The sequence below is a fragment of the Indicator indicator genome, chromosome 26, assembly GCF_027791375.1.
Source record: "Indicator indicator isolate 239-I01 chromosome 26, UM_Iind_1.1, whole genome shotgun sequence".
NCBI lineage: Eukaryota > Metazoa > Chordata > Aves > Piciformes > Indicatoridae > Indicator > Indicator indicator.
Window position 1 is genome coordinate 5332068 of NC_072035.1, and position 23884 is coordinate 5355951.

Sequence of the window (23884 nt, forward strand, 5' to 3'; positions counted from 1 at the left end):
CAGGTTTATTTACGGAAACCTCAAAAAATAGACAGGTTTTGTGATTTAACATCAACACAATGACCAATCGATGTGAGAAAGTTTTCCATGCTAGAGGCTTCTCTGATTGGAAATATTTATTTCCTGAGAGTGCAAAGACTTATGGCTATCTTTCTTTAAAAACAACATTTTACAATGCTTTAATTAGCTTAAGGCTTTTAAGTGGCAGTTACTTCTTGTAAATCTAAAGATTTTCTGCAGGAAGATGGATAAACAAATAGAATTCAGGTAAAATATTTCAAAGTATTTACAGTAAGAGTTTACATTTCTGGAGGTAAAGTTTAATCAATGCATTAAATTATAATGAATTATCCTCTTAAAAGTTTCATAAACATTCCTATGTGGCAGTGTTTACTTTCTTCAAAGAATAAGTTATGTATAAGGAGAGCAGAATAAAGATCTGTTAAATTTTAAAGGCGAGGAGATGAGCTGCAACACAACTTTCCACACTGCTCACTTATAATTTAAATACATCATTGCTTTTGTTGTCCCTGTTGAGAAAAAACCCCAAATTTAATATCTTCTCCTTTGCTAAGGAATGCCTTCTGTAGCTATAGAATTTAAAAGCCTGCACTCCCTCTCAGGTATTGTAATGAGAAATATAATTTCAATGATCACTTTTACATTTTGAATCTTGCATATTCCTGAGTTTTATTTTCTACTTATAATATTGCACTAGTGCATAGAATAAAAGGAAAAATAATCAATAATGATAGGAATTTACTGTCTAATAGAAGAATTTATTTACTGTGAAACTACTTCCAATTTTAGTAAAGAATATTCTACTAAAACCTGGTTTTATCACTTTGGTGAGATCCTTCCATTTACAGGATTTTACCTTTGCAGAATTTTCTTAGTGTGAGATACTCCAGGAAAATTGTTCAACGTGGATTTACCAAGTGGATTTTGCTTAATATAGTATGGTTTTTTAATGGGTATCTCATGAGTTTCTTTTTAGGACAGTTTTATATTCAATAGTGAAGGCATTCATTAGGCTTCATTAACAGAAATCGATGGACATTATCAAAAAACGGTAAGGGTATTGTGCTAACTACATTCACAGGCCGGAGACTTGGCCTCCTGCCTGCCACCCCCTCCACCCCATTTCTGTTTTCCCTAAGCAGATAAAATGACAGCTACTCAGTGGGAGAATTCATCTTCAGAGAGGCAGGAGATTGAAAAAGGATAAATATCAGTTACGAACAATCAAGAAGAAAGCTAACATATTTTCTTCCCAGCAGTATCCACACACAATTCATCAAGACACACCCATCAGCTGCCTAATCACAATGCACTTACAATCAGAAGAGTATTCTGCCTGTGATGTCTGTACAGCTGCCCCATCTGTTGACTGTGGTGTGGATGAGTTATTATCTGATTGTGCTTTGCGCACCAGTGCTGCAAGTGGATGATCAGGGTCTACCACCTTCAAAGGCTGAAAACATGTTGAAAACAGAAAAACAGATTAAAATTTGAAGTACATATTTAAAGCATCAACTTAACTTGGAAAAATGCTAAGTTATCAGTAACATTGTTCAAACACTGAAGTTACTGTTTTTGTAGCTCTGAGAGGCAGAATCAACTTCTTTCTGGAAAATTGGTGGAAGACAAAACAAAAGTCATACTTTACTGTGAAAAGAAATCCATGACATTAAAAACAGTGGGCGTTACTCCTTTACTGCCAAGGCTAGGATAAACACAGAACCTGACTTGTCTAAATATCACACAGCACCAATGCCATTTCTCTGAAAGCCTCAAATGTGCACAACCATCTGTCATTGCCATTATTCCATCACTGTTCAGTTCAGAAAACAAAAATAACAAACACATCCAGCAAAATTTACATTTAATGAATAGTACGTTCTGCCAAAATATTATTTGTTGAAACTATTACTTCATGTCAATATTTTATCTACTAAAATCTAGAAAGAAAACATTCTCTCTCAGCTTATATACAGAAGGTATTAAATATCTTAATCTCTTGAGCTACAATACAGGTTCTGTGGATAAATCTTTGAGTGATGCCCTCAATACCAAAGGGCAGGAAAAATAGAAGTGTAATTCCTTAAAAATGGAAAAAATGACAATTTATGTACTAGAAAAAAGGTAACTTGAAAATTTACACCAAAACAGACACAGATACACAGAGTCAGGAAAGAAATGGTAAATCTTTGTTAACTAAAGATCTTAGTGCCTGCACATCAGAATATTTGTGCCCATGAATCAGATGCTTTACAAGGTAGAAAGTTATTTTGACAGTACCTTCATGAGCTCTTCAAGCCGACTGCATTTTTTAGACGCAAAGAGACTTGGATGCAGATAATTTCCATCATCGTCGTCATCATCATCATCTTCTTCCTCAGATTTGACTCTTGAGTCTAAATAAAAGCAATGTCTGAATTTTATCTGGGATTCCCATGGATTTGCATTGCAAGGAGAGAAAGATGATACAGGACAAGCATATGTTCTAAAAGAAACTTATTGTTTTCATCTATCCCTTTATTCACCAAAACAAAGATACAAGGAGATATTGCTAGCCATCAGTAATACTAAAACATTAGTGTACAGACCACCCTTCTGCTGCACTACAGCTATACCAGAGTTTCTAAAAGCTCCAACACCAAGGCAGCTCATGTCTGAAAGGTTCCCAAACTGATCTTTTCTTTTAAAAAGAACCTCTTCTGATTTAAGCAAAATTTTGAATCATCAGATCAATGTCAGCTGCAGGCTACCAGCATTGCCACAGCAACACACCAACAAGATGTGGCCAGTTCACCAAAAAAAGACCAGGGGATGTTTGGGTGACTCGCATCCTGAAGCTGCCCCCATCTGACAAGCAGCAACTTACGTTTCTTCTCGTCGGCTTTGTTTTCGGAAGGAGCGGCGTATCGTCCCTCCTTCATGGCCTTCTGAATGAATTTGTAGTAGGGATTGAGGTAGTGATCAAACCGCAAGAAGTCAAACTGGGAGTTGCGTGCTTGCTTGGCTTTCAGCATAATCTCAAACTGTGCTCCCTGCTTGCAGACAAAGTTTGCAGTTCGTTCTATAATCGCATGCATTTTTGCTGTTGGTGGCTGTGGGAGTAAAATAACATGTATTTGTACTTTCATAAGCAGCTTGTAAAGTGTTTTAGAACTCCAGAGAGAATTAAAGAGAGCAGTGGTTCCTTGACCTTCTTCTCAGCTTTCACTAGCAATTCAGTTTCACAATCATAGAATCATAGAATGTTTGGGTTTGAAAGGACCTCCAAAGGTCTAGTCCAACCCCCCTGCAGTCAGCAGGGACATTCTCCACTAGATCAGATTGCTCAGAACCCTGTCAAGCCTGACCTTGAATATCTCCAGGGACGAGGCCTCAACTACCTCTCTGGGCAACCTGTTTCAGTGTTCCACTATTTTCATAGTAAAAAACTTGCTCCTAGCATCCAATCTAAATCTACTTGTCTCTAATTCCAAACCACTACCCCTTGTTCTATCACTGCAGGCCTTTGTAAACAGTCCCCCTCCAGCCTTCTTGTAAGTCCCTTTCAGGTACTGGAAGGCTGCTATGAAGTCTCCCTAGAACCTTCTCTTTGAACAACCCCAGCTCCCTCAGCCTGTCCTTGTAGGAGAGGTATTCCACACCCCTGATCATTTCTGTGGCCCTCCTCTGGACCCACTCCATCAGGTCCGTATCAGTTTCAACTAGTCAAAGCATATCAGCACTAGAAGAATAATCCCGATCTTCCCTAGCTGCTCATTCATTTCCTTTTGATAGATACTCTCCTTCTACTGGCATAATTATTATTGCCATTGCACACCAAACTGAAGAGAGAAACAAATCCTGGTTGAGTCTAACGTAGCAAAACATTCTTTAAAACCATATAGCTGCTTCTGCTGGCACAAGACAGAAGTGTTTCTTGACAGCAGTGCCAACTTAAAGTGTCCCTATCTTAAAATATCTCAAGGTGCTGTGAATACTCAACATACCTGGTCTTCTCAACAGCTGGCCTTTATGCTGTTATCACTGAATGTGCAAACCTTGTTCCCTAACTGGAAATGCTTGTTACTATGCATTTGCTTGTAAGGAACATGTTGCATCTTAAGGCAAATATCAGAGCTGTCACTCCTATGTGCTGTCACATTACCATAAAGAATCATTGAATGACTTCACAGTAAAAGACAGAAGAAAATTAATGAAGTTAAGCAGCATCCATGCACTACCACTCCTGAAATTCCATCTAAAGAACACAGCCCCATCAAACCCAAGTGAAAAGATCAAGAATACAGTGAAAGAATGAACTTCACCATCTACTGTCTTTAATTTCATATTCAGATAGCTCTGTTTTGTCTTGTGCCAAATAAACTACAGAAGCAGATAGTTGGTGTGCCTATAAAGATTGAAGTGTCACATTAACAATTCATTTTAGCTCTGCATTTATATTGGTCTAGACACACAAGTATGTTGCAAACCTCAGAATATTTTTTCCAGAAGACTAGAAGCACAAGAGACAGTGATGTTCTATTTAGGGGGGAAAAAAAAGTGTGAGTGTGATCAAAGAGCACATTTTTATAAATTATTTTCAGTCGATTGGATCCTTTACCAGAAAAACATGTTCAATCCAGAAAATAATTTGTTTTTTCAAGTTTTACTTGTTCCTCTAAAACACTACCAAAGGTTATTTTAATTAGAGGCAATGAAATTCTCAATAAACTGGTAACATTTTATGCATTGCCAGTCTCATTATTTAATCATTCATCAAGTTTCCCAAGTTCTGTGGTTCATAAGGCCAAGAGATTCATAAACAAAGCTGCAAATCAGCAAGGAAGCTCAAAAAAAGATTGTATCTGAAATTACTATCTGGGCTTGAATTTGAAACCGATACCAGTATAAGCTCTGGAAAACAGGCACTATGAATATTAACATGCTTCTAATTGACTTGTAAGACTACAGACTTCACTGATTTACAAAACTTTAGAAACTTTAAAAAAAAAATGAAAAACATTAAATGGCAATCAGAGATGGAGGTATCAGACACATTCTAATTCACAATTACACTTAATAAAAACACCAAACATTTAAACTGAGAAGAACTGTTAAAACTTCCGAAAGTAAGAGTACTTGCCAGAGCAAAAACCCTTCTGAAAACTACTCCAATGATATAAGTGCTATCATCTAGTCAGACATTTTGTTCCAATCTTTAATCAGTATTGTAATTAAGCATATTTCATGAGTGGATCTCCCTTACTTCAAGTTTAGCAACTCTCCCTCAACCTTCAGTAAGCTTAGAAAATAATTTTAAGTCTTCAGCATTCTCAGCCTCTCAGTATTCTCATCTGGAGAAAACAAAGCAATTTTCAGTTTCTCCTCCAAAGTTTAACTGATAATTTCCACTTGGAGACACTTCCATAAGTGCCTGCACACTTCTTAAAGTGCAATGAAGAACAGTCATCTTTGCCCGCAACCCTGACATCAACAGTTTTAAACAGTGGACGACCTCCTGCATCCTTGACACAACTCTTCTATTCTGAGCTCCAGAATGACAGAATTATTTCAGTAAGCCCCACATTGCAATCTGCAGTTTACATGTAAAATATATCTTAAGTTTCAGAAGAAAATTCAGGCAAAGCAGCTATCTAAATCAGCAAGCACTTTCACCAGCACTTACTTCTTGGAAACAGCACGCAAATGCTAAATAAGCAGCTTCTCACTGAGAACTCAATGTTCTTACTCAAAGACTGAAGTATAACTCATAATTTAAAGGCAACAATGTATAAAAATTGTTTCCTGAACTCAGAAGTAGGTTTGTAAGCACTTCACTAACGAAATGTATAAGATTGCAAAGAAAAGTAGAGGTAGTAAAATTAGAACAAGTAGTGCTGCACATTGAATTTGTTAAATAGCTCTTATTTCCTATAAAAAAACCCAAGAGAACAGGATAAAAAATTTCAGTTAAAAGCTAATGAAGCAGAAAAACACTCTTATACAAACGTTCTGTGTTCAATATTAGTTACTCAAACAGTGTTTTGAATTTTTACTGGCTAAGGTTATCAAGTTCAGAAAACAACCCAAATACAAATCAACACTTTCATGACCACAGTACAAGAGAAAAAATGTTATCTGAATTCCCAGTATCTTCAATACACGATTGCTTTTCTCCTTGAACAGGCTAGTCTTAAGCAAAGCCTTTGATCACTTACTACACGCTTCAGCTCAAAAAAGAATCCAGAAAAGGTCTTGAACAGAAGCAATCTTTTGGCTTAATGATCCTTTAGATTTGGAATGTAAACCATGGCATCTCTCTAAGTATCCATTCCACAATAACTGCCTTTTTTCTGCACTAAGACAGTATCACAAGTGATACTAAGTGCACTTAGTGTAAGCACTGCAATAATTCCAGCACGAAAAAGAAGATTCAAAATAGTTGATAGAACTCGAGAAGTCAAGAATGAACATCTGAATTAAGGTACTATTTTAGAATTATTTTAAATGAACTACACTAAAGTTAATGGAAAATAAAAATCTCAGTAAAGCCTCATAAACTCCTTGAAAATTGACAGCAATGTAGGTTGAGTTAAATGTACACACATACCAGCTCCACATCAGAAGGTACGTTCAGTCCCGGAGGGGCAACAAAAGGTTCTTCATTTTCTTCTACATTTTCTGTCTGAGCTGTTTCTAAAAGAAGTGACAGAATAAAACACTATAGGACAAGACATGTCGAAGTACTCAAATGTTAACAAAAAATTATTAAAGTAGATCTAAAAGCATCTGCCATCAAGGAATTTCTCAAATGAAATGATAAGCAGCTGTTTCAATATAACTCCTCTCCCTGATGTTATGTGTAGTTTCAGATTGCATAAATTATGTCTTAACAGAAGTATTAGGAATAATAAAGCCCTATAAACTTTAGCCCTGACCTCAGTGCTGAAGACAAACAGGTGTCAACTCAAACAGAAAAAAAACACTCATTTTCATTAATATTACTTCTTATTTTTACAAGAAAACCCATACAAAATTAAGGGGAACCATTTTCAATGCACTGGGTGAATCCTTTCCTAACAATGATTAAAATATTATAGACATCCAGTATCTCCACAGCTGTTAAGACTCATACATCTGGGCTATTTGAATTCTGGGCTATCTGAATTCAGTCTCCTGTTATTCAATCATTTCAGCCTATGCAAACAAACCTAAGTACTTTCATCAGCTTCTTCACCCTAATGAAACTTGTACGGGAATGCAATAAGGAGGCTGAAATTCAGTTTCATCACCTACAGAGATAAAACAGTAGCTGCCTTAATAACTGAAATAAATATTGTCATTCACCTATGAGTTCAGCCTAAAACTGGTATGGCTTCTTTTCTACTGTTTAACATACCCAAATATTTAACACAGGAACTACTCATCTAAAAGAGTTAACTCTTTTATCAAGGTCAATTTGCACTACGTTCTCTTATTCGGTGTACCAGAAACGGTCCTCTGAAAATATTCTGCTTTATCAATTTTTGTAATAATTGAAGTGGAAAAGTTTAACTTTTAGTATTACCTGTTCTACTAGCTATAAGAGAAAATGTATTCCAGTTCTATCCTAATAAATTAGATGGCATAAAGTGCTTGAAACAGGAACTATGGACACAGACAGCAGACAGCCTAACAATGCTCGAGATGTCATAGCAATTACTGCATATACACTCTTACCCATGCAACAGAGTTAACTTTTTTGTTGCTGTCTGGCAGTTTGGTTTGTGGTATTGTTTTTTTAAATGAACTCAAAAGTAGTTTAACTCCACACAGGCACACAGAATGTTTAGCACCAAGGAAAGGAGGAAGAAGCAGTACACAAGCTCCAGCTAACATCTGAAGCTTTGACAGAACTACAGCCTGTAATTCACGTTACTGTTATCTGCATCCTCCAATACTGGATTTTCCACAACTATGATTTATAGAAGACCAATGTTAAGAATTTGTAGTCCTAGGTTACTGGAAATAGTTACCATAGAGCCATCTATTAAAAGTCTATACAGTTTAGTTACAGCAAAAGATAACATTGATGCTTCTATCTCACTTCTGCCCCAAGTACTATCGAGTGTTACTAGGAAAATGCCCCTTTGTTATCCATCATCACAAAAACATTTTCTAGAAGAGTTTGGTTAAGAAAGCTGATAACGGAAGCAATGTCCCAATGGCGTGCTGTGAGACTTTCTACTTCTTGTCAGCAGCACTGAGAATTCTCACATTACACCACAAGATTTTGTAATAGCTTAGCATGACACTTCCATGATGCATCAAATATTAATTCACTAAATATGAACTTTTTGGAAGACTGGGTAGCTCTATCTCTTTGCCAATCACTAAGTCATTGCATTTTAGCATTATTCCTGAAAATCTGACTTCATTAAAGCTGAAATACATTATTCCAGACAACTCATCATTCTAGGAAAGAAAAATAATGTGAAGCAATCCAGAGACAACTTGAAGTAATGACAGCTCTCTTACCAAATTAAACTTGAATGATTTTTTTTTTCTTATACACTTGATCAAACTCTGCAACATTATGGCACATTTCCATGCAGTTTTGCAAAGGCCTCCTACAATACAGACACCCTATAAAGTTCAGCAGATTCCTTTCAGGGCATTTACCTTTTTAATCTCTATGCAGTAGAGATGGGGGAGCCAAACTACAAATATGTTGCTCTCTATCACCTCCCATTTTTTCAGTAGGTTTATTCCTACTTACACACATCCACACAATATGAGAAACACCCCATGACAAGAAACACTCAAAAATTCTATGTAAAGAGATTTTAGAAACTATTTGGTTATGGAATCTAGAGACAAGCAGGAATAAAACAATTAAATAAACCCCAGAAAAGACAACATAAATCTGCAGCAGTACTGAAGAGCTGGTGACTGAAGGTTAGAACCCTTGGCAAGCCACATGGACACTGCTATGACACACCCTCTCACACAAAGCAGCAAAACCCAGTTTTAGCACATAAAACGATCCTGCATTGTAGCATACACCTTGATAAGAAAAACACATCTTCTACCACAGTAACCCATCAATATAGTTAAACAACCCAATTGTTAAATAAACCTAATTTTACTAAGATGTAGTTCAAAAACACTTGAAAGCTTCCTTAAGACTTCATGTTAAAACTTCAGAGCTATTGTAATTCAAGATGGGAAGAAAAGAACCTGAATGGAGAAGACCATGGAGAAGGGCACGCTATGTTGAAGGCAGACCCACTAATAATACTGTCAAAATCTAAAAAAATAAAAAAAATATATACTCACGAATTACTATTCCATGTTTGCAATGACCTTTTCCTTCTCAACCAAGAAACAGTGTTAACAAGACAGACATGTGATGAATTAATATTTTTTTTTCTGAGTAAGATCTGCAAGACAGCAGAACTTAATTTCTTGTCCTGACTACTGTAGTATTGACTGTGCCACAGCAAAAAAAAAACATTTAGGCACAGCAAGAGTGAAATCTACAAAAACTCAGTTAACAGAATTTCATAAAGGCTGTGCTGAAATGCTTGAAGAATTTATCCTTGGCTTTTAAGGAAACATGTATTTTCAATCTTCAATTCTAAGTAAGAGAGACAGAGGTGCTATGCTCTTCCTCTCAATTAACCCTTGCTATTTTTACCTTACCTCTTTGTTTTGCAGGCTGATGCTCCTCTTCTTCAGTGGGTTCTGAAGGGTCATAATAATCACTGCCATAACTGAACCCCACTGCATTATAGGTACCATCCTCTGCCAAAGCTTCGCTCAGTCTTTTATATTCCTCCTCTTGAATAAAAATGCAATTACCAATAATTAGAACATATTTAAAAGCTAATTTCTTTAAGAAAAAAATCTTACTTTATTTTTTAAATGAGAAGTTTTCATTTTATTTTTTAAATGAGAAGTTTCCACCTAATCATTTTAAGTTTCATTAAAAACTGAATAGAAAAAACACAGCATGTGCATATGCTGACCATTTATATCTTCCTGAAGAGATAAAGGCTGTGGGTTAAAGCATTCTAGTGTAATTATGCATACAAGAGCACAGAATTTCATTTACACAACACTAAAAAATGAAGCAGAATGTGTTTATTTGGGGGAGGGGTTGGGTCTGAAATCCCAGTCTGCCCTCAGAATCTGGGCAATTTCTGTGTGGATCTATATTTAAGCTATCCTGAGGTCCTCTCACATACGCAAAGACTCCCGTTTTTCGAATCCACTGGGTACTGTCAAGATAACATCAGAAAGAGAGTAAAAAATTAGGAGTAAATTTAATTTCATAATTATTTATTTAAACATGTGCTAAACTCAGGAAGTTTCCTTGAGCAATACCTTGCCTCGCCTCCTCCTCAAGCAAGTCCGTATGCAAGGCTAAATACCTCTCTTCATCACAGAGGGCTTCTATTCTAGCCTCCTCTTCAGACAATTGATAATCTCTGTTCCACGTGGAATATTCAGCATCATATTCAGAAAGGTCATGTAGGTGACCACGCCCATCATACCTGCAAGACGAAACAGCTGGTCAATGCAAAACACTTAGGGCTTGGGTTTATGCGACTACTTACATACTTACCCATTAAAAAAGAAAAAAAAAATAAAAATACTTATATGTTACAACATACTTCCTTTTAGAAATTACGTTTAATTTTGCTAATCATTTGTCACCAACTATTGATAATTTGTTTAATAGGCTAAATTCCTCTCAATGACAACTAATGAATTATTACAATTAAAGGCAAAAGTATCCTTTAATAGTTTTAAAGTGGGATCCATTTCCTTAACAGCTCTTACCGTACGTGCTTCAACCAACCAATCAATGCCACTTGCAAAATAAGTTTTTCTGGAAAGTCAAATAGCTTACATTCACACAAACCCGAATACATAAATACCTATCCGTAAGAACCAAACGGTCGAAATTTCCTCGCTTCTTTCTGCTAGTCCCGAACTCTCAGGAGATATCTTCACCATAGAAACTTGCGTCCATTGGAGGTAAAATCATGGCTAGGCTCGGCCCCTAGCCATTTGGCTGAGGAAATAAGTTCTGGGTTATGTGATAGAGAGACACACATACATAGGAACAGTAACATATACATGCAATTTAAGGAGGTTCACCGTAAAAAACGGCCAAGGTCTATGACGTACACTTCCTTTCTACTAAGCAGAAATCATTTTATCTGCAGGAAAAGCACTGCGTTGGGATAATGTTTATGCATCAGTAAGAGAAACTGATCGGAAAGTGACAGAAACTCGACTCCGCTGAGGTGTCTTCCCACACACAACTCTTGACTTGTGCCAACTTGCTAGACCAAAAATAAAGAAAGTAAATATTCTTATAGTGAAAAGTTAATTAAACTCGTAGGTCTGGTTAATCAAGCTCTGTCCACAGGCAAACTTCAACCCATGTCTTCTGACAGCATTATGCTTTTCTCAAAATGGTGAAAATGAAGACTTTCTGCTGCTGGAGATAAAAAGAATCTAAGCTTCCAAAGGTGTTTATAAGATTAGTAATTACAAGCTCCCCTGGCTTACAAATGTATGGTTTTTAGTTTTTTCAGTATCAAATGTACATACATGCACATACTCAGTTTTTGCTCCCAGCAATTTCTCTAGTGCCTGTAAACTGGGTTACTGCTGCACAGGACCACAAAAAAAGGCTTTGACCTACTGTTCCAAAAGTGATCTGGACTAGAAGTGTGCATAACAACACTTCCGTTCTCATGTAAGCAATTAAACATAGTTACAAATGTTTATGGTTGGCTTTTCATGGGCATTTTCCTTCCATTTTATGGAAAGAAATGAAAGATCTTCCCTTACTGGTATTTTTTTCAAGCCAAATACAGCTGTTAGATCAAATAATAAAAAATAATGCACAGCACCAAAGCAATGAAATTGAGGGAACAAATATCTACAGTATGTCATGTGATCCTTTTCAAACCAAAATCCTTCCATCTTTCCCACTGAGGTTTCCAGGTCAGCCACAACTCCTTAAAAAATTTACTTTCAGTGCTCCAAATATACCCAACCTGACCTCCTATTTCTCTCTCTCCAAGAAATTAAGAAATTCATTCTGAATTAATTTATTTCAAAATTCCACCCTACACTGCTGAAACAACTTGGAAACCTGAAGAAACATCAAAGCAGATTCTATTACTCTCTCTGGCCATGAACCTGCACCCACTGCCAACCAACCAAAAAACACCACCTCTGACATACAATTTGAAAAGCAAGCACTGAAAGTCAAAACCATTCTGCCTAACACACTGAATCATGGCACAAGGAAAAAGAAATTAGGCCAAGGATTGCTTTTGGGGTTTTTCACCCACAGCCTGCAGCTTGATTACACAGGAGAAACAAAAACAACCCATGTCACCTAAGGTAGATAAATACATTTCCACTCTCCACAGTGCATCCTTCTTGCTTAGAGAACAGATGAAGTACCTAGTAAGTACACCCTTGCAATAAAGCTCCCTTGGTTTCCGAGTGAGAAAAGATCATGTTTGTGGTTTGCACTGAAAAGGAACAGATCAGTCCAATTCTCCACTCCATTCTGAAAAACCCTACCCTAAGAAGTGGTGCAGAAAGACCCAACGCACACTGTCAGAAAGAAGGGAACCTCCCAAAACTGCCAGAGTGGGGAACCCCAAGTTCCCGCTGCCGGAGGGCGGCCCTACAGCGTTACAAAAGCAGCACTCAAAGCACTCTACTAGGAGGAGCTGCCCTCCATCTCTGCCAGCGAAGCCCCACACGTCTGCCAGAGTGAGCCCTTTGTTCATCCCCCGCCCTCACTTGCCCACAGCATAAGGGGGGGAACAGAAAGAGGCTATAACAGGAGATCTCGCAGCAGAGTCTGGGGGTTGTGTTACACCGACCTATCGATCATGATCTTGGGGTCTCCCATCCAAGGAATAAGGTGTCGCCCCTGCTCCTGGTACTGAGCCTTCTCATCATCTCGAAACAGCTTGCAGGCATAGCCGAACACCAGCAGCTCCACACGGCTATTCCCACCTCCTCCTCCTCCTCCACCACCTCCTCCGGGGGGCCCGGGGACCGCTCCCCCGCCTGACAACAACATTAGGGGCGGCGGGCCTGCTTCTTCCGCAGTCCGTCGAGAACCTCCGACCCCTCCGTACATCACCAGCGGATGCAGCGAGGAGGAGGAAACTCGCAGTACCAACGACTGTCCGAGAAGCGAGTCCCCCAGAAGGCCGGACCCGCGCTAAACTCCCCAGCTCCAGAGCACCACAGTCGCCATCACCCGAAACAAAATGGCGACTCTTCCGCTTCCGCTAGCGGAGCGGAGCTTAGGCCGGCTTCCCACAGCAGGCAGATTCGCCGTCGCTTTGGGCAGCCCGAGTGTGGAATCGAAGGGACACGCGGCGCAGCGAGTCGAGCTCCGCGCTATCGGCGGACCGGCAGCGTACGGCAACAACGGCGAGCGGCCAACCAACAGCTGTGACGCCACTGTCGTGACGAAAGTGCGGGACCAGGGGAGGGGAGGAGCGGCCGTCGCCGTGCCTGGGAGGGGCTGCGCGGGTCCTGTCGCGACGCTGGGGGTGGGGTTGGGCACTTTCGTGATACGTTTGAGGGTGAAATGTGTAGGTGGAGATTAGAAAGAGGACGAGGGGGCTTTGGACGGGCAGAGAGTCGTGCTCCTGGTGCTGTCACCCTGCTGAGCAGACCCACAGGGGTCTGACGACGAGCGGTCATAGGCGAGATGGGCAGTGGTAGAGCCCGAGGGCGTGGGGGTATGGGGCTCGGCAGGAATGTCTGTGAGCTGTGGGAAGCTGTAGCAGAAAGCAGGGATCCAGCTGAGGCTGAGCTGGGGAAAGTCTGAGGCTGGGCCTGGGAGCCAGAGCAGGAAGGGGAAAGGCTGTGACGCTGGAATTTTTCAATATTGTTTGTCTTGGGATTACTATTTTCATCACTCTTCCAAGAACTGTGAAGAGGACTTGGTGTTGTGTATTTCATAACAAGAAAAGACGCTGTGGTTCGCAGTTGCCAACAGAAGCTAATCCATGTCCTTTGTTACAAGAGGTTCCAGATGTCCACAAACACAGGCAGAGCTGGTGGAGTTTTCCAGCTTACTGAAATTGTACACAGAGGAATTAAATATGTAAAACTGTGTGAGAAAAGCAGTGCACCAGCACTAGAAAGGAGAGGGGTAGCTTATGTCAGCATTCAGAAATACCTGCTACCATGTAAATTTACTGAAGGAGAAATGTAGACACTTCCTTGGACACTATTCATCTGGAGTCATGGTATTGAAATCAATAATCCGTGGAGTTCCCATGCTATCTTCCAAAGTCAACTACAAAATCTGTGTAAACTTTATCATGTTGCTATTATGTACTTGTGATGCATCTGCAGTTCCACCTGGTCTTCCATGTCATTGAAAATGTGATTAAAAGTCTACTAAACATCTTTACCTTTTGCAATGACTATGTGAAAGTTAACAGTAATGGTCTGATACTTGAAAGCTACCAGTGAACAAAATTGCTAAAAGTAGATGCTTCAAACTTACCTTTCTCTTTTATGAAAATAATGGCTGAGTTGTTTTAATGAAGAGAGAAGTTCTAAGTGTAATACTCACCTTTGAGAAACAAAATACAAGAACACCATGGAGAAATGTGGGAACATGCTTGAACATTGTGCAACAATTTCAGACCAGTTGGGAAACACATGGTGTAAGAAAAGAGCAGGAGAAAAAAATGGAGAAACAATTCCTAGGGAAAAAAATATTAAAAAGCTTTTGATGGGAACTGTAAGAAAGCAGTAGGTGGTGAGGGTTTTGTGACTTCCCTAAGTCTTCTGGTAATGCAGATGGTTCAGCAAAGTGATAGCATGGCACAAAAATAGCTTTATACCTTTGAAATGCCGAGTAATAAGATAACCTCAGTCCATTTTACTGGGACATGAGCATTTGAGACGAGGACATGAATTCTGCATGAGTCAGATAAAGGACAAAGGTAGAAATCTTACAATGAGCACAATTACAGGAGAATGGGGAGTGTGTTTAAATTATTGCTTTAATAGTGAAATGGATAAAGAAAAACAAACAGCAATTCCCCAGGCAACTGAGCCATCTGTAGAAGAACCAAGAGGCCACCAGAACACTCAGGAAAAATAAAGCATCAGGTGCTGATAAGTTATTAAGAACAGGAGGGGATAAGACTTTAAAAACTAATTTGGTGGTTGGAAAACAGTGTAAAGAAATGGAAAATGGGAAGCAGGTGTCTATTTTGGAGGGGGGGCAGGGCGGGAAGAGCACAAAGTGAAATGTGTGGCCTTAGGGCAGTGTTATACTGTGTATTGCAGCATGTGATGTTCTAGGCTATTTGTTCACATGTGATTAGAATTTCTGTAAACAGAAGAGAGATTAGGAAAGGTTTCTGGAAGAACTGGGCTGCAGCACAACAAATATTTTCAGATGATTGACTACCTGATGGAAACAAGTAGGAACATGAGCAGACTACTGACAAGGATCTTTAATATATTTAAGAAAGCATGTCAGAGTATATTATGAGCTTGCATTGTAATAAAACAGTATTCAGCCCTTCCTTTTCCCCCAGTATGTGTAAAAAAAAGTAATTTCCCCCTGCAATTTTTTGGTGTTTTCTACTTTACATCATTGAGAAAATTCAGGGAACAGACTTGTAGTCTTCTATGTTGGTTATCAGGCAACAAAACTGCTTGTGAGAGATCTACCATAAAGGATTTTATTGATCAACACAAGCACGTTTTAATGTTAGGAATAGAAAGCTTGCCTATCACTCTATTAATCTTGACTTTAGCACTCTCAAGCTATTGAAGTGGATTTGTTATTTTTGTAGAAGAAATACCGGCCTGGCTCTGCTTAGCCAAGATCTTAGACTGAGCCTAAGATGTTTTTCTTTTGGTTATTGTCTGTTCATTGTGGAACCTGACATGAACCTGCACTGCTGCCAGACTTCTTTATCTCAGTGGGGTCTTGCAAGAGAACAGCTTCTGTGTTTGTTAGGGAAGGATGCATGGTATCTGCATGATTTCCTTCCACACTGAAATTGTACATAATTATTCTCTTGAAGAAGATATCCTCTAAATTATCATGACTTTTTGAGCAGGTTTTGTTGTTACTTCTGCCATTACTGTAGCATCCAGATATAAAACACATGGTAATTCCAATCCAATTGAATTGGAATCACATTTTAAATACAGAACTGCTGTAGAGCAGTAGCTAGGTAAACAATTTATGAGTATGTTAATGACCGCAGAGTGTAACTGGCTGCATTAATGAGTGGGTGCAGCGAAGTGCTTAAGGATTTCCAGCTCTTTTTAATTATAAGGTTGCTGTAATTCATAGCTTATTTGCTCACTTTACACCCAGGGAGTTACTTACCTCTTGTATGAATTGTGTAAAGTTTCTGTTTATCTCATTCTCTTAAAAAAAAGAGTAAAGTAAAACCTGCTCTCTTCTTTCTACCACAATATTTCTATCCATTGACCACCTTTCTTATTCTGGTACATTACAGAGATGTGCCATGGATCCTTTGGTGGGGCTTTTTTGTTTTGTTTTAGGTTTATGTGTTCATGTATTTCACAGCCTGCCAATTTTTATGGCTGTTTTCTTTGGTTACTGTCTTTAGGCAGAGGATTGCTTTATGGAGGGTGGTTGTAAGAAGTGAAAATGCGCTTAAATATAAACAGGAAAAAATACACAAAGCTTGTCCCTGTTCCCTTGCCTTTGCTTTCTCTTTATTCAAAACCATCTTTGCTGCCGTATTTTATATGGCTTTTTATTACTGCATGCTTGAAGAGGGTAAATTAAACCTTATGAGTAGCACTAACAATCAGTGTTGGATTTGCTCTTCAGTTCTTTTATAGCAGTAGTTTGTTTTATTACAGTTTCCCCTGCAAATTGTTCTTGTGTATGAGGCATTTTCAGTTAGTGTGCAACAATTTCTGTTTCTGTACAGAAGATTTGTAGAGAAAACGAAATAGTCTCAAAATATAATCAGTTTATAATTATCCAAATTCTTTACATTCAGCATTCAGCATAGATTTGCCTTCTGTGTGAGTTCCATAAGGAATGTGTTGAGGTTTTGTTTGCAAATCATAGTGCTGCTGGGCAGTAACTTGTATTGGTTTTGGGGTTTAAGTAACCTTCTGTCTTGCAGATAAAGTAATCAAAATGAACTGTTACTTTGTAGACAGCACTGACCTGTTTGTGAAGAGCCTTCAAAGCTGATAGTGTATCTGTCTCATGGCAGGGAGATTTTACACTGAATTCTTTACGCAACAGAACAGCTCTCCCTGTTTTACAGTCTGGCCAATTGTATTTAATCTCCTTGTAGCCAGTACGAGGAATCCTCTCTGCAAAAGACATGAAGGTCATAGCTGAGCAGGTTTACTGCATACAGAAAATAAACTTATTTTTCCTATAAGTGGTACCATGTAATAACTTTCCTGATTAAACCTTGATGGTCATTGATCTGCTGCTTGAAGACAACCCTGTTTGCTACACAAAAATTAGTTGCTTTCTGATCTTCTTTATTTTGTTTTGTACATTACCTCATTGGGAATGTACAAATAGCAGAAGGTCAGTGTCTGCCCTTGTGTAACCCTGTATTAAAGCCACTGTTATTTATTTGTAATAGTAGCATGCTTGAAGAACTCAAGACAGATTCATTAGCAGTAATGGATTGTGGCGCCATGTTTATTACTAATAACAACAAGGAAGTACAGATTATGAATGGCTGCTATTGGATATGGTAAAATGAATGTAGTAGCCAGGGAAAGGCTTATTTGCACACTTCATGGCTCTGGTAATTCATGACTTTTTTTTTTTTTTTTCCTAAATGAAGTAAAATTGTTCTTCAGCATCCACTGCTTTTTTGAAGCTTCTCTCTCAAATGATGTTAAAGCACTCCTGGCCCTTTGTGTTATTTAGAGAAATCAATACTGCACTCCTGTGTGGAGATAATTACTAAAGATTTGGGCTGGGTAGACTGCTATTCATTCCTAGAGGAAAAAGGTGGAGCAGCAGCAGTTTGTGTTGTTTATTATCTTCTTTAATGTTCTTTGATCTTCTGTTCTACAGACTATTTTTGGGAAGATTTTCATTTTATTTGCACTTCATTCTTAAATGTTTCGCCAAAGATTAATGATTCCAGATAACATAATGAAAAGTTTCATTGATAGGAGACTGCAGAGGAGCTCTTAAGCCTCTCATGCTGCGGGCTATGGTGTTCTTGTTTTGTTTTAAATGCTGGTAGTTAAATGTCAATAAACATAGTTCATTGGTTCCTTTAACCCATAGGAAGAGACACAGGAATGTGTAAAGAGAGAAAATAAAGCATGCAAAGAGAAGTATTTTCCCCTTTGTTGTCATATTGTTTGTGAACATATAGGAGTGCTTTACTTTTTGTTTTGCTTTTTTAGTTGTTTGCCTCACAATTGCTTTTTAATTCCTGTCAATACTCACAAATAGCAATTTCTTGATTCTATTAACCTGTGCAGAGAGTCTTCTGCTTGCTCAACTGCCATTCCTGTCACTGGGGCCTTTGTTGACCCACGATGGAAACCAGAACATTCAGTCCATCTTGTAAGATGTGAAATTTGCTTAGGTTTGATGGAAAATGGACTTAAAATTTGATGATGTTGTGCTGTCATATTGACTGTTGTCAAATAGAAATCACTGGCACTGCACCTTTGTGTGTGGGTGAAGATGTCTTCTGAAAGGTCTATGTTCAGAATTACTGATGGAGTCTGCTCAGACTGCCACAGCAGACCTGGACAGTTTGCCTAACAAGGCAGAAATGAGGCTGCTGAGCCCTTGGTAATGTGCAGGAAATGTGCAGGAAATCATATGGACTTAGAAGTAAAAGTTTGTGCCATGTCCTTAATAAGCAACAGCTATAACTGCTGTGGGAAATAGAATTAACATCTTAGAGATCTAATTTATGGCATAAGCAGCAATATTTTGGTGACAGGAATTCAAGTTAGGATGGACAGCAATAACATGCAAATTGAAATATTAATTGCACACACAACACACTATATTGTGAAAGTACTTTATGTTTTTGTCCTAATGATAAGAGCAAGGAAAAACGAGTCACCCAAGCACAGTGATGGAGTAATGAACTCCTCCCTAAACCCCAGAGATAGGGAGGTGGTGGAGTCACTGAAGGGCCTTCATTTCCCCCCCTGTCTTCTCCGCTTTCCCTGTTGCGTTTCTTGGAAAATCCCTCTTGCCAAGACAAGATGACAATCTTCAAAAGGCTAGTGATGTTTCATTGAGCGAGACAAGACAATAATGCAGCTATGTGAATCATGCTTGTACTTGTCTGCCAAGAAGCAGATCAATGAAAAGCTTGCAATTTTAAGTAGCCTGTATAGGTGTGTGCGTGAAGCTGTGACTGCCTTCCTAGCAAGAGGACAGAGGGGAGCACTTACTGCCTCGAATTTCTGGTCTTGTCTCATAATCTGTGAGCAGATTTACAGGGTCTTGATAAGGAGTGCTAGAGGAAGGCTGTCAGGGGTTACACTGTATTAATTACCAACTGTGTTTGACTTCTCTTCAAGCGTGGAGACTAGGGAATGGCTTGAGTTTGAGCTAAACGAGCATCAGATGACCCTGACCACTGAACTGAAGGTTAGAGGCACCAACTAGGCACAGCACAGAACGACTAGAAGCAAACTTTAAGCAAGCTGCAAACATTGGACTGAAGACTTAGAAAATATTTTCTTTTAAAGTACAGAGACTGACTAGAAAGCTTTGAAAGCCATTGTGGAAGAACTTTGACAGCAGAGTAGATGTCTCAAACAGAAGTTTATATCGATTTGTGTAAACAGGACATCGGGATTAGAGAAATGCTGGAACTCCTCCAAGAACAAAATCTGCATTTTGAGCTCAAACAGCAGTGAACTCACAAGACCTTAATGCTATGAGACCTAGTGTCTTAGCAAAGATGAAGCAACCCAAATTTACTGTGCTTGGAGAAGATACATGTTTTAACAGAGATGGAATGGGGTCATCTTTGTACTGCAGCAGGACACAGATACTTCCTGATTTTTTTGTGGTTTATTATCTGGGTGACTCCTGACAACCTGCTGTCCCTAGAAGATTTGTTTCTGGATCATGCTACTTTAATTAATTATTGTCCCACTTGTATTTGCAAAATGTCAGTGTAGTTTTGGAATGTATTCTAGGAATGGAGTGCTTTAGTTACAGTGTAAGTCCTCACAACTACAAGAAGTCTATGGGTGACTCTCTTGTTCCTTCCTAATTATTGCTGGTTTGTTTGGAAAAAGGAACAGAGATTAGTTTAAAAGAAACTCAAACTGTCAGAACTACTTGCTTGGATCACTTCAGTGTTGTTTTCCTTGTTTTCTTTGGCCACTATTGCCACAATAAGAAGCTTGAGGAGTTGTAACACAACGTTTCAGAAATGCAAGAAGAAATAGCATCGTGTTCTCAAATGGGTAGTTGTCTGCAGAAGCACTTTATCTAAGAAACCACCACGTAGAGTTTTGCCATTAGACAGGATCTGACCACACAAACCTGTCCCAGATGTGCACTCTGAGCAGGATTATTTAAGGCTGACTTTCTCCTGAGACACTTCTGTCACAGCAGGCTAGTGAAGAAGCACTTTCCTTTATCTCCACAACAACTTGCTCTTGATGTAACTTCCCCAAAGTTCACTTCTTTGTTGTTTTTATTTGTAATTTTATTAGTGTTTTTCAAAGGTTTATGCTCAGCAAAATAATGGGTTTTGTTATCCCAAAGGAAGACTTTTCTATCACAAGTCTTAAAATACAGGCTGCCAGACATGTAGTGCTAGAAATGACTCTGCTCTGTGCCTTTCTTGTGTGTGATAACCTGCTCTAACCACTTTTTGGAAGTCTGATAAATGTATTCTTTCTTTGAGACCTGACAAAACACCTCACAAAACACAGAAAATTATAATCATTTCATCTCCCACTTCCAACATCAGTCCCACATGAATCTGATCCTCATCTTTCGTTAGAAACAATTTATTGACACCCCGCCCCAAAATAAAGCAGTTGTTAAAATACATCTTTCCTTTGCTGGTCTTTGTGCTGTTGTACTACAAATCCAGTACAATTCACTCCCATAAGAGCAGATCTTATTCAGGTGCATTTAAGCCCATTCACAATAAATAAAACTCCCAAATGACTCAGTGTATTTAACAAGCAAAGTGTGACTAGTCAGTGTGAGACTGCAGTGTGGGGTTTAAATGTTTTCTAAGCAATTATCCTGGCATTTTTGCCTGGCTCCTTTTTTTAGGCAAAAATGGCTGATGGTATTGACATACTGCTGAGAATTATGAGTACAGTCTGAGTAGAAATAACCAGATCTGACCCAAATTGCCATACAATAATAATAATAATTAAAAAAAAAAAAGGGTTCAAGTGTCCCTGTAGCTTTTCTTCTAAGGCTGCCTAAAAATCTCTCCTGAAAAAAAAATAATTTTCAGGTTTGAAAATGGTAACACTTTCAGCTTAAAAGTGCTGGGCATGAAATTTTCATCTCTATAAAGTTTTGGCCTGAGTCTTTGTTACGATAAAAATGTTTTAGTTATGGGCATGAGGCAAATATGGGCAAGTTTGGGTGGAGCTCAGTGATGTCAGGACTGAACAGCTCAGTGAAGGCTTGCAATTGGCATATACATTGCACACCGAGATCCCTTACAGAATAATTTGATGCTGATCAATAGTCAAGGCTAACAGCACAAGCTAATAGGAAGATCGATGACAGTTGATGCTTCCTTGTTCACTGCAGTGATGTGGAAGAAGAAACATCTGTCTTCGAAGGTGCAGGAAAAGGGATTATCCTTCATCATAGTTTCCTATGTGTTTGAAAATATAATTAAGTTCTTCCATGCTATTTTTCACATGTTATGTGCCCAGAAAGTTCTGCTGGTCTGGAGGTCAGCAGGCTGCAATATTACAGTCTCACAGTATCACACAGTCTCACAGTATATCAGGTTGGAAGGGACCTCAAGAGATCATCAGGTCCAACCCCCTGCCAGAGCAGGATCACTTAGGGTAGTCTGCACAGGAATGCATCCAAGTGGCTTTTAAAATCTCCAGAGAAGAAGACTCCACAAACCCCCTGGGCAGCAAGTTCCAGTGCTCTGTCACCCTCACTGTAAAGAAGTTTCTCCTCATGTTGAGGTGAAATCTTCTATGTTCAAGTTTGAACCCATGGTTCCTTGTCTTATCACTGTGAACCACCAAACAGAGCCTGGCCCCTTCCACTTGACACCCACCCCTCAGATAGATATTGATGAGATCCCCTCTCAGTCTTTTCTTCTCAAGATTAAACAGCCCCAGGGTTCTCAGTCTCTCTTCACAGGGGAGATGCTCAAGTCCCCTAATCATCCTTGTGGCTCTCTGTTGGATTCTCTCCAGCAGGTCTCTGTCTCTCTTGAACTGGGGAGCCCAACACTGGATGCAGTATTCCAGGTGTGGTCTCACCAGGGCAGAGTAGAGAGGTAGAACTTCCCTAGACCTGCTGGCCACACCTTTCTTGATGCATCCCAGGATTCCTAAACCTTTGTTCATATTTTCTCAGCAGGGGGCTGTCAACCTGAGTTAATAGATACATTGCACAGTAGAGTATGGAGTTTTCACTTCTCTTTCCTGAGTATAGAAGGGGAAGAATTAGATATCTGGGAAGAGGAAAAAACATATGGAATGTAAAAACTAAACCTAGAAGTTTGAATCTTTATGATGCTTCTCAAAATTTCACAGTATTTAGTGCCGTGTTCACTGAAGTTCACTGGGAAACTGCTCGCTAATCAGCTAAACAAAAAGAAGTTTAAACTTTTATATTGATTATCTGCATTTCCGGTGTGAAACAAATACTCACTTTTTAGCAGAGAAATCTTAAGAATGTTTGTTTCTTCCTAAGTGTTTGGTAACATGTGCTTTCAAGCATGATGGTTTTAATCAACTGCATGGGGAGGAGGAAACCTTGGCTGGATTTCCATAAAAATGGGAAGCTATGTACAGTAGCTGCCAACTGTTTCCAATTATTTTTTCCTCTCAAACCATTATGTTAAGACAAATGCTGCTGTAATTCTGTGGAAATATTCACAGAAGAAGTCAGTATTTCTTCGTTCTAGACTTGGTCAAAAGGCCATTGAAAAGAGATTCTTTGCTTTCAACTCAACAGCAGAAGCGAAATTTGTTCACTAAACTCTACAATCTAAAAAGAACATTTAACTCATTGTCCTTTTCGTCTTTGTAGCTTTCCATGTCATTCTCATTGCCCAAGTCTAGGTAGTTTGTAGTCTTCTGGCCCCTTCTCTCCATGGGCATCTCTTCAAAATACATTCATCATGCTCGTAACTCACCCAGGATCTTTGTCAATGAAGAAGAAGAGGATTAATGAGTAGTTATTTTGAAACCACTCTGTCTTTGTCACCAGGCAGCTTTAGGCATACAAAAAGAATTGCAGGTTTCCCTGAAATACTCATCAGTGTTTGCCAGAGTGGTAACTGCTGCCAAGTCATGCCCTGTCATGATCTGTAAAGATAACTGTTGGCTCTATGCATGATCTGGTCAATCAGACACACCCCAGTTAGTGCCCTTTTATCACTGATCACTGGAGTAACTGTTGGAAGGTTGGAGTAAATGCTTCTCAGCACCAGTTTAAACCTTGTTGTTTGGGGAAATTAAAGCAAAACAAAACACATTTGTATAATCCAAATTCGGGGCAGGAGGATGGTTTGGAAATGTGCATTGCCAAGATAGCTAATGCAATGGAAATGGGATGAGCTTTTCAGTTTTTAGTGTATGTAATTATTAAAGAGTTTGAGACAGATTTCAATTACAATGAAAT

General features: G+C 38.9%; 1 protein-coding gene across 2 annotated transcripts in view; it reads right to left on the reverse strand.

Moving 5' to 3' along the window:
• SFSWAP (splicing factor SWAP) overlaps positions 1-13181 on the reverse strand; it is a 46651-nt gene extending 33470 nt beyond the window's left edge. The window contains exons 1-7 of one of the 2 annotated variants that reach the window (XM_054392515.1): positions 12906-13181; positions 10369-10538; positions 9685-9822; positions 6611-6696; positions 2888-3113; positions 2302-2417; positions 1339-1474 (exon numbers count right to left, since the gene is read on the reverse strand). In XM_054392515.1, coding sequence (XP_054248490.1) covers positions 1339-1474; positions 2302-2417; positions 2888-3113; positions 6611-6696; positions 9685-9822; positions 10369-10538; positions 12906-13168 — 1135 coding nt within the window. In that variant the 5' untranslated portion in view covers positions 13169-13181. The remainder of the gene's footprint in view (positions 1-1338; positions 1475-2301; positions 2418-2887; positions 3114-6610; positions 6697-9684; positions 9823-10368; positions 10539-12905) is intronic. The other variant, XM_054392514.1, reaches the window with a different exon arrangement.
• Between the last annotated feature and the right edge of the window lie 10703 nt (positions 13182-23884).